The sequence below is a fragment of the Megalobrama amblycephala genome, linkage group LG14 (genome assembly GCF_018812025.1).
Source record: "Megalobrama amblycephala isolate DHTTF-2021 linkage group LG14, ASM1881202v1, whole genome shotgun sequence".
NCBI classification, from domain to species: domain Eukaryota; kingdom Metazoa; phylum Chordata; class Actinopteri; order Cypriniformes; family Xenocyprididae; genus Megalobrama; species Megalobrama amblycephala.
The window spans coordinates 43379411-43389694 of record NC_063057.1 but is presented as its reverse complement, the minus strand read 5'-3'; the positions used below and the strand labels follow the sequence as shown (position 1 = coordinate 43389694).

General features: G+C 40.4%; 1 protein-coding gene across 1 annotated transcript; it reads right to left on the bottom strand.

Annotated features, from left to right (window-relative positions):
- Positions 1-1350: 1350 nt before the first annotated feature.
- LOC125245723 lies at positions 1351-8328 on the bottom strand. Its single transcript, XM_048156443.1, has 2 exons — positions 4941-8328; positions 1351-3507 (listed from the first exon to the last, which is right to left on the bottom strand). The coding sequence occupies exon 1, from the start codon at positions 8326-8328 to the stop codon at positions 6898-6900; it is 1431 nt and encodes a 476-aa protein (XP_048012400.1). The 3' UTR covers positions 1351-3507; positions 4941-6897.
- Positions 8329-10284: the final 1956 nt, after the last annotated feature.

Genomic DNA, 10284 nt, shown 5'->3' with positions numbered 1-10284 from the left:
TCCTGGACTAAGGATAACACTACCACGGAGGGATACTGCCGACCAAACCACTGACAGCAATGATGAGGTACATGATTATTTGAAAACAATTGAAACTGAAACTGCTTGTAGGACCGATCTGTTAGATACGGCCCTGGAAGAGGGGGATAGTCTATATGTTAACAGTTCATGTACTAAATCATCAGATGGTGTATATTTATGTGGCTATGCAGTTGTTAGACTCCCTGATGAAGTGGTAGAAGCAGAATCATTACCATACACATCAGCACAGGCAGCGGAACTAGTGGCACTAACGAGAGCTTGTGAACTTTCAAAAGATAAAATTGTCACAATTTATACTGATTCTAAGTATGCATTCTGATTTGATAAGAGATTTAATTAATGTAGTGCAGCTGCCGAACAAAGTGGCCATAGTCAAGGTGAGGGAACATGCAGCAGGAGGGAGTAAGAGGTAATCAATTGACTGATACAGCTGCTAAAGAGGCTGATAAAAAACATGCAAAAAGGCAATTAATGCTTTGTATTGCATTGCAAATGTACACAAGACAACCAAATTGGTGTTAGATTCATGCTTTATCTGTGCAAAAACTAACATCCATCGACCTGTAAATAATTCAGACAGATTCACAAAGTGGCCAGAAGCTTTCCCATGTGCGAGGGAGAATGCAAAAATGGTGGTTCAAATTTTGTGCAAAGGAATTATAACCAGATTTTAAAATGATTATGGAACACCTTTTACATCCAAAGTAACTCAATTATTGGCTAAAACTTTAACTATTGATTGATTTAACAGAGCGATCAAAGATTGATTAACTAAAGCGTGTTTAGAAGTGTGATGCCCCAATAGTTGGTCCGTCACAATTGATGTATTTAATATATTCTCTATATGTGAAAATACATTGAAGGAATGGTGGTTCTACCAGACCAGTAGAGGGCGCTATGTGAGTGCAGTGTGTTGTTATGGGTCTGCTGCGTTGATCGTCATAACCCAGCAAGACCAGAACTGATCACACGCACATTTTTGTCCTGTCTTTCCCTGCGTTCCATTCGGAAGGGCTCATCCCTATGCCCTAATCCCTTCAAAGGGTTTACCCTCTGGAGTGAGAGCTTCGAAGGGATGAAGGGTGTAGGGGTCAAACAACCTTCCTGTTTAAAGGATCATGGGGGCCCGAAGTGTCCATCAGTTGTACCCTTCGAAATCCTTCATTCCGAAGGGCCCTTTGAAGTGGCCGTTTTGAGCACTTCGGTTTGGAACGACACTTCAATATGGCGGCTGTTAGGTTTTTGCTCCTAATTTGTGCCTCATCCCAGACCTCTTATTTGGCAATTGAATGAGCAATCACTCAGCGCTGAGGGAGAATATAGTCTCATTTTATTGATAAGAAAAGAGAGAATATATAGAAAGAGTACAAGGGGTGTAGTATAGTTTCAGCCAATGAGAAAGAGAATACATCATATAGCTGATGGTATAGGAATGTGATACATATGGAAAAACAAGTCTAAATATGGTCATCTACTGGTCAGGTACCCATGAGGTCCCTTAGCATCCCAAGGACCTTCTCCTAAGCAGGGACCATTCCCTGTTTCACATTCACTCCTAGTAGAGCCTTATATGGAAATGGTTCTGGTACATAGAAAACCATATGTTTAAAACATAGTATACAACTTTGACAGAGGAAAAAAAAAGGAGCCTCAGTCCACATACTTTCAATGCTGAGACCAACATAAAATCTATCAATTGCCCCTTTTGGCAATAAAATTGCCACACCCAAGTCTCAGCATTACTTTTCTCATATCCAAATATAATCACTTTCTTTACTTTCAAAATCATAACATTCTTCAGCAAACATTTCCTTCATTTTCCTTCAAAATTACTAACATTTAACAGGTCTATTCATCAAAGCATATTGAGAGGATACAAAGTTGTTCATGGCACGATTAATCAAAGCTCTAATAAATGGAATAATACAACAGATAATAAATGCCATAATTAATAGGATCACACCTATAGGAATCAAAGCAGATACAAGCATTTGTTGCCATCCTGTGAGCCATGCTAAGAACCCACTTTGATTATCAGTAACTTCTCGTTCTTGTAATTCTTGAGCAATTCTAGTCATATTTTTTAAACCCTCTGAAATTAAATGACCATCTGCATCATTCTCAGGGATATAAGTACAACAAGAGGTACCAACAATAACACAAACTCCTCCTCCTGCCGCGGTTAATTGATCTAAAACTAGCCTGTTTTGTCGATGTTGCTTTGGTACTGGATTATCTCTACTCAAACTACTAGTTGAACCGCGACTAGAGAGGGAGCGTTTCTTTTTCTGTTTTTGTTTTGTCATAACGTGAGGTTTGTGTGGTCTAATAACCATGGAATATTCTTCCAAAGTTACTAGAGCACATCTTCCACTCCAATCTTCTGGAAGAGTAGTGTAGACTCTATGTCCAAAACCAATCTTTTACAGCTCTAGTTCCCCGTGAAGCAGGAGCATATCTGTAGCAATTTTGACCTGGCACAAGTGCACAATATTTAGAACACACATCTTGAATAAAAGGATTAGCCCATCCATAAGCAATCATAGTAGATATAGGATGTGGTGTTCTTTTAGAACACTCAGTCATATTAGTTTTTGGATAATGCAAAATACAACTCATACAACAAGACATATTTTCTATCTCACAATGATGGTATGTTCGATTACATTTACTTTTAGGAATTACCCCCAGTCTCACTGTTCCAGTTTCTCTTTCCATACATAACAGTGAGTCTGGAATAGAGCCAATGGTTGTCACTTTAGCATGTACTTGCGTTGCAAGCATCATTATTCTACTTTTTCCACAACTCCATATTGCACTTTTATTTGGAGCCATCATTCCAGTAATGCTAACAAAAATAGGGCATTCTAATTCTTCTTCTGTCCTTGGTGATTTAACCTCTACATGTGGTCCAGAAGCATTATGTGGCATTTTGGTGCAAACATAACAGTCACCTGTTTTTCCTTCAGATTTGGCAGTGTAGTTGGCTAATCTCCACCACATGTTAGCTGCGAAGGCATGTGGTTCTTCTTCATAATGTACCCAAGTTTCATTACCAGTGCTAACAGCAGCTTGTATGTGAATAAACACATTTGTCAGCACAACCAGGTAAAATGTCAATTTAGCAATCATGGCTAGAGAGCTTCAATGATAATTATTGCTGGTTTTAGATCTCTAGCAATCTCTTTCTTCTTCTCCTCGTTGAACGTCTTGGTTCACCTTCCTTCGGATCTTTCCTTGGCTCACTGGCTTCCTTCTCCTCATTGACCAGAACGTTCCCCTGGGATGGAGCTGCTTTCAGTCGACTGGCATGGATCCACTGCGGCTGGAAGTCAGTCAGCACTCCTGTTCTCGTCACAGCAATCACCGTGGCGGGCCCCAGATATTTCGGCTCACCCAGTTTTGTGGGCTTCAGACACTTTATCAGCACCTGTTGTCCTGGAACGAAAGGATGAGTGGGTTTTTCTGCAGGAAGAGGGAGAGAGAGAGACACATCACCATTGATGCTATTCAAAGTTTTAATTAGGGAATCCACATAATCCGTGATGATCACCTCCGTGTCACCTGTGGAAAAATTGCCAGCGCGACCTCTGACCCATGGGGTCGGGAAAGGTCTACCCATAAGGATTTCAAACTGAGACATCTTTGTTGTTGCTGATGGTGACATTCTAATTTCTGTTAATACGGCAGGCAGCAGATCAACCCAATTTCTGCCTGTATCAAGACACGCTTTATTAAGACGATCTTTGATAACCCTATTCATGTTCTCAACTTGTCCACTAGATGGAGCATGAAATGGGATATGTAATCTCCAGGTAATATTAAGCTCCTTGGCTAACAACTGCGTGACTTTGGAAGTGAACGGTGTTCCATTATCACTATCGATAACCATTGGTATACCAAAACGCGGTATAATGTCCTTAGCCAGAACTTTAACTACCGTCTGTGCATTTTCTTTTCCACACGGAAAAGCTTCAGGCCATTTAGAAAATCTGTCAACAATCACAAGCAAATATTTATTATTTCCGCAAGGAGGCATATGCGTAAAATCAATTTGCAAGTGTTGGAATGGTAGCTCAGGATGTGGTAAAGCGTCATGTTTAGTTGCCTTGTGCTTGTTAGTTTGAGCACACACCAGACAAGCATCCAATATCAACAGAGTATTTCTTTGAATATTTGCTATGCAATAAGATCGATTCAACATTTGTATCACTTTCTTTTTTGACACATGTGATACACCATGATAATGTCTACATAGCATAACAATCGCAGATGCAGGTAATGCAAGTCTACCCTGTTTGTCTCTCAAGATTCCAACTTGATCTGGTTTTACTTCATTGTCTGACCAGTAAGTCAAATCAGCTTGCGTAGGGTTAGCTTGTAATATTTTAATGTCCAAATCATTAGTCAATAATGAATTCATCATAGGCACATCTGTGCCCCTTTCGCTTACATGTGGACTTAACATTACTTCTTTAGCAGCCCATTTCGCTACTTCATCTACAAATCTATTTCCTTTGGCTTCATCTGTTTCTCCTGACGTATGTCCTGCTACTTTAATAACAGCGAGTTTTGATGGTTGTTGTGCTGCATTAATGAGCTCCGCTACAATACTATGGTGAGCAATTGGCTTTCCATCTGAGGTTTTAAAATTTCTTTCTTCCCACAATTTAGCAAAATCATGTACTATGCTATACGCATATTTAGAGTCAGTATATATATTAACACACTGATCTTTTGCCAATTGACAAGCTCTCGTTAAAGCAATTAATTCTGCAACTTGCGCTGACTTATATGGCAAAGAGTATGCCTCAATTACACGATCAGGTAATTCAACAATAGCATACCCACACAAGTATACATTATCATTTGGCTTGAAACAGGATCCATCAATATACCAATTCTTCCCCTCCTCCAGGACAGATGTAGAAACATCTGGCCTGCAGGCAGTCGAAATCTGGATTCTGTCCAGGCACTCGTGGTCATCACTCTCAAATTCACCTTGCGTCAGCAACCTGTGCAAATGTACAGTAGGGCCATGAATAACAGAAGTTGGCTTCAAAATCAAATTAGCAGTAGCTAATAATATAGCCTCATAGCCAGAGCGGCGTTGAGCAGTCATATGTTGAGTAGAAATATTACTCATAATGACTCCTACCTGATGAGAGGTATGCACTATCAATTTATGTGATAACACAATTTTTTCAGCATCTTGCACCATGATCGCCGTGGCAGCCACTGCACGCAAACAAGCAGGAAGTCCCCTGGCTACTGAATCAAGAGTTTTAGACAAATAAGCTATGGGACGAAAAGTACCCCCATGTTCCTGGGCCAGGATTGCGGCGGCTGTACCCCCACTTTCATGCACGTATAAGTGAAAGTCTTGAGAGTAATTTGGGAGGCCGAGTGCAGGAGGTTTCATGAGGGAGGATTTCAAATGTCTGAATGCTTGATCCATCTCAGCTGTCCATGTAATGTCCTCTGTGTCCCCCAGAGTAGCAGTTCGTAGGATTTTATCATACATGGAACAGTTGGGCACCCATATTCGGCAATAATTAACCAGTCCCAGGAAGCTTTGCATCTGCTTCCGTGTCGATGGGTGCTTGAAAGTAGCAATAGCTTTCACTCTGTCAGCAGACAATTGCACTTTGCCCTGTGACAGTTTATGTCCAAGGTACTCGACCCTCCTCTGTACCCACTGTAGTTTCTCTCTTGATGCCTTGAAACCAGCCTCTGCCAAAATATTGCAGACAATTTTAGAGGCAGCAGCACACATGTCCTCAGTTGCACCAGTGATGAGGATGTCATCTGCGTATTGAAGCAGACAGGTGTTTGGAGGAAGTTTGGCATTTTTCAGCGTTGCGTGCACTACAGCAGAGAAAACAGCCGGAGAATCCCTGAACCCTTGTGGGAGTCTTGTCCACGTTAATTGTGAATTTTCCAAGGTAAAAGCAAACTATGGCTGTGTTTGGCGATCAACAGGAATGCTGAAGAAGGCACTGGAAATATCCAGAACTGTAAAAAATGAATGTTCAGAAGGAATAGAATTAATTATAGTTTGCACATCAGGTACAATAGGAGACAATGGTGTTACTAACTCATTAACTTTTTTCTCAAATCTTGAGTTAAACGCCAAGAACCATTTGCTTTCTTAATTGGATTAATTGGTGTATTATAAGGTGAATGAGTGTGCACCAGGATGCCTTGAGCCAGTAATTTATCAATAACAGGAAGAATACCCTCCACCTTTTCTTTTGAGAGGGGGTACTGTTTCTGATACACAGGCTTGTCTGTGATTAGCTTAGCAACATAGGGCTGGACATCAATGAATCCTGCGTCATCCTTATGGGCTGCCCACAACTTGGGGTTGACGCCCTCAATTTCCTGTTTGAGCTCAGTTGCAGAATCATCCTCAAGGAGAGCATTTCCTGTATCAACAGTGAGAGAAAAGGCTGCAGGAAAAATAAGTTGTAGAGAGTCAGCATTAAAATTAAGTTGAATACCTAATTTATGTAAGAGATCGCGTCCCAGAAGAGAAAATGGTGAACTCGGTATTATCGCAAAAGCATGCATTTTAAACAGTGATGGGATATCATTAGAAGTAACTGGAAATGTTGGTGTCATTTCACATCTCACAGGTACACCATTGATTCCCACAGAGTTTACATGTTTTCCTGTAATCGAGCCCTCATAGACAAGAGAGGATAACGATGACATCGACGCCCCCGTATCTATGAGAAAAACATAGGGTTTATGGTCAACATTTAATTCAATGAATGGCAAAACAGTTGACACATTCGGATAACTCAAAGAAATCAATGAAAAATTATCAGAAGAGGGCTCAGTCGAACTCAGTCATTGTTGCCAGGAAATGGGATACACTGGATTTTGTCTGTCAGTCTTTGCAGAAGGGAGCGCAAGTGGGGGCTTTTGCTTCAAGCCACCACCAGAGCCCTTCTTCTTCTGCTTTTCTGACCTCTGCCTCAAATCCCAAGCCTTTTTCCTACAGTCACGTTCCAGATGTCCTGGCTTGCCACAATAAAAACAGCGTCTCACATTTCCAAATTGTTGTGGACGAGGATTCACAGCAGCATTCACTTGAAGCATTGCAGGAGTTTTGCCCCTGGAGACATCAAAAGCTCCAGCAGAGGAAAGCTCACGCAAGCGTCGTCCCAATTCATCAACAGAAATGGTAGTAATATTCGGAGTTGTTATACGAATTAACTGCGCAGTGTCTTTGTTCATATTATTTAGGAACGTATTTAAGAACAATGGACAATTTTGTTCAATAGGAATCGCAGATTCCTCAACCCATGCATGTTTAAATCTGTTAAAGAATGCAACAGGGCTTTCACCAGTTCTCTGTTTGGTATTGGCTGCATGCGAGATGTCTTGTTTAGCAGAAGACACTTTTAACAAAAAAGCAGTCAATTGCTTGAAAAAATCTTTAAGTTTACCTGAGCTGGCCCAAATCCAATCATATTCCTCTTCTTCATCCTCTGAATCAGTAATTAGAAGCACTCGTGAAGGTTTAGACAAATCAAGGGGCTTTGAATCTCCAGCTTTCTGAGATACAACACGACGAACAGGCGGTGTATCGTAGATGGGGTTTAAGTAATAAACTTCTTCAATCATTTCCTCCTCTGTGATTTCCGCAGGCAGTGTTTTAGTCAAAATAAAACGATAATCTCGTCCCGTCAATTGACTGTAGGCAGTTAACCGTTGCAGTACTGCCACAAATTGATGTGGTGACTTAGCCGGATCAGGCAGATCTTTGCAAATAGCCACTGCCTCCGTAACACTCAGAGGAGTAATTTTGTAACCATCTGGAAGCTGTACAAACGGAAAAACTTCAGTTGTGGACGGCAACTGCGGATACAATCGATTGGTCAAGGGCTTTGGAATTTCAGCAGAAACAACACATTCATATGGGGGAAGGGACGTATCAGGTTTCAACTGAGACTGAGAGAGAGAGCTGTCTTGTTTTTTCAACTCTGGACCCTTATCCCAATAAGTTTTCATCTTCATCCAAACTTTATACGCATCTTTCATATAATCAATTGGCCATCCTGGGTCACCCCAAGAACCAAAGATCATATCTTTTGCAGCACGCATATCTTCATCTTTAAAAGAACCATCGCGGGGAAACGGATCTAATTGTATTTTCCCTTCTGACCATCCCGCGAGATTAGAGAGATAGGGTTCAGTAAAAAACGCTTTATTATTGCGATTCATGAAATCCCTCGGGGTTTCCCCCATCAACGGTCGACTAATCGTTTCACCCATTTAAAACAGCCAACAAAGATCTTTCCTTTGCTTAAAGAAAAGCCTTACAATTTCAGAAAATGGCCAAACAAAATACAAATTAAAGTCTGCAGCTTTATATTAACCTTTTAGTATTTTTGGCAAAAAGAAAAATTTTAAATTCAGTATTATTCATTCAACCGCCAACAAGGACCTGAGGATATCATCATGAAATGGACTAAGAGAGAGAGAAAAATTTTCAACTCAAACTCATCTATTCCCTTCCCACGTATATAATCCGTGAGGATAACACCAAAAAATTAAAGGGTGATCAATCCTCTTTCACTCTTCCCGCATTTATCAAAATACGAGGATATCCACTTTTAACAAATATGAAAAAAAGTGCGGCACAAAAATACAAGGATCAATTTCTCAACAGACAGTAAGATGCACTTAAGCATTTTATTTCTTACCTGTCTGGAGAAATCCCGGACGAGCCCCCCAAATTGTTAGGTTTTTGCTCCTAATTTGTGCCTCATCCCAGACCTCTTATTTGGCAATTGAATGAGCAATCACTCAGCGCTGAGGGAGAATATAGTCTCATTTTATTGATAAGAAAAGAGAGAATATATAGAAAGAGTACAAGGGGTGTAGTATAGTTTCAGCCAATGAGAAAGAGAATACATCATATAGCTGATGGTATAGGAATGTGATACATATGGAAAAACAAGTCTAAATATGGTCATCTACTGGTCAGGTACCCATGAGGTCCCTTAGCATCCCAAGGACCTTCTCCTAAGCAGGGACCATTCCCTGTTTCACATTCACTCCTAGTAGAGCCTTATATGGAAATGGTTCTGGTAAAATAGAAAACCATATGTTTAAAACATAGTATACAACTTTGACAGAGGAAAAAAAAAAGGAGCCTCAGTCCACATACTTTCAATGCTGAGACCAACATAAAATCTATCAGCGGCAATGATTGTTTTCACTCCGAAGTGCCCTTCGGAGGGCGATATATCCCGTTTGGAACGCACCGTACATTCCACCATTCCACAGGTTAGTCGATTGTTTTATATGTCAATCTGAATGGATGTTGAAAGAATACATGTTAGTGCATATTAAGCGTTGGAAATTGATTCCTTTTGATAAAGTTTTGCACGATTAATTATTAAATTAAATCGCGATGTTCACCCGTGATTGGATGCTATGTATGTCCTGCTGCAGTGTTGATTGAAGGTGAGTATGTTTAAATATATCTTTATATGAAGTAATTATAACGTATAATCCACTTTAAAATGCTTGTGAAAGGTCTTAAATGGGTAAAACCTACAGAAACTCAATGTTTGAATACATGTGTGATATTATTTAGTTGATTTGGATTGTGAGAAAGCACATAAAGTCATGTAACACTGAACAGCATTTTGAATATGCAAATGAGTTACACAGTGATTGGCTGATGGACAGATCTTCATGAAAACGCTGTGTGGAAATTGGAAGAAAGAGACTGAAAATCGTATGAAGATTTGCATAAAAAACGATTTTTTGTGACATAATGTATATTTTTGACATTTCTGTTTGTTCTAATGTGAATGTTTTGGGAAAATATATAGCCCAGCAATTTTTGTCCTGTCTTTATTCCACCATTCCACAGATTGCTGGGAACACTTAACTGTCAGCTGATACGGAGATCCTGTACCCGCTACAGTTCTTGGGGGCTCGTCCGGGATGGCGCCACCTGCTGGAGGAGTGGAGCTTAGCCACTTGACTGTTTTAACGGTGGTATTGGAGGTCAGTACGATGGCAAATGAGAGAAGAAACCTGGTGAGGGAAATTAGAAAAGCCCTCTGTGAACTGTCTGCTGATGAACTCTTCTTTATCGCTAAAAACATCGAACAAATCGACGAGAGTGAGGACTCACAAGTAGAACTGGGGGATGAAGAGGGATGTTTTGATCTTGTAAGTGGGTTTTTGTGTTGTAAGAACCTGTTGGGAAGA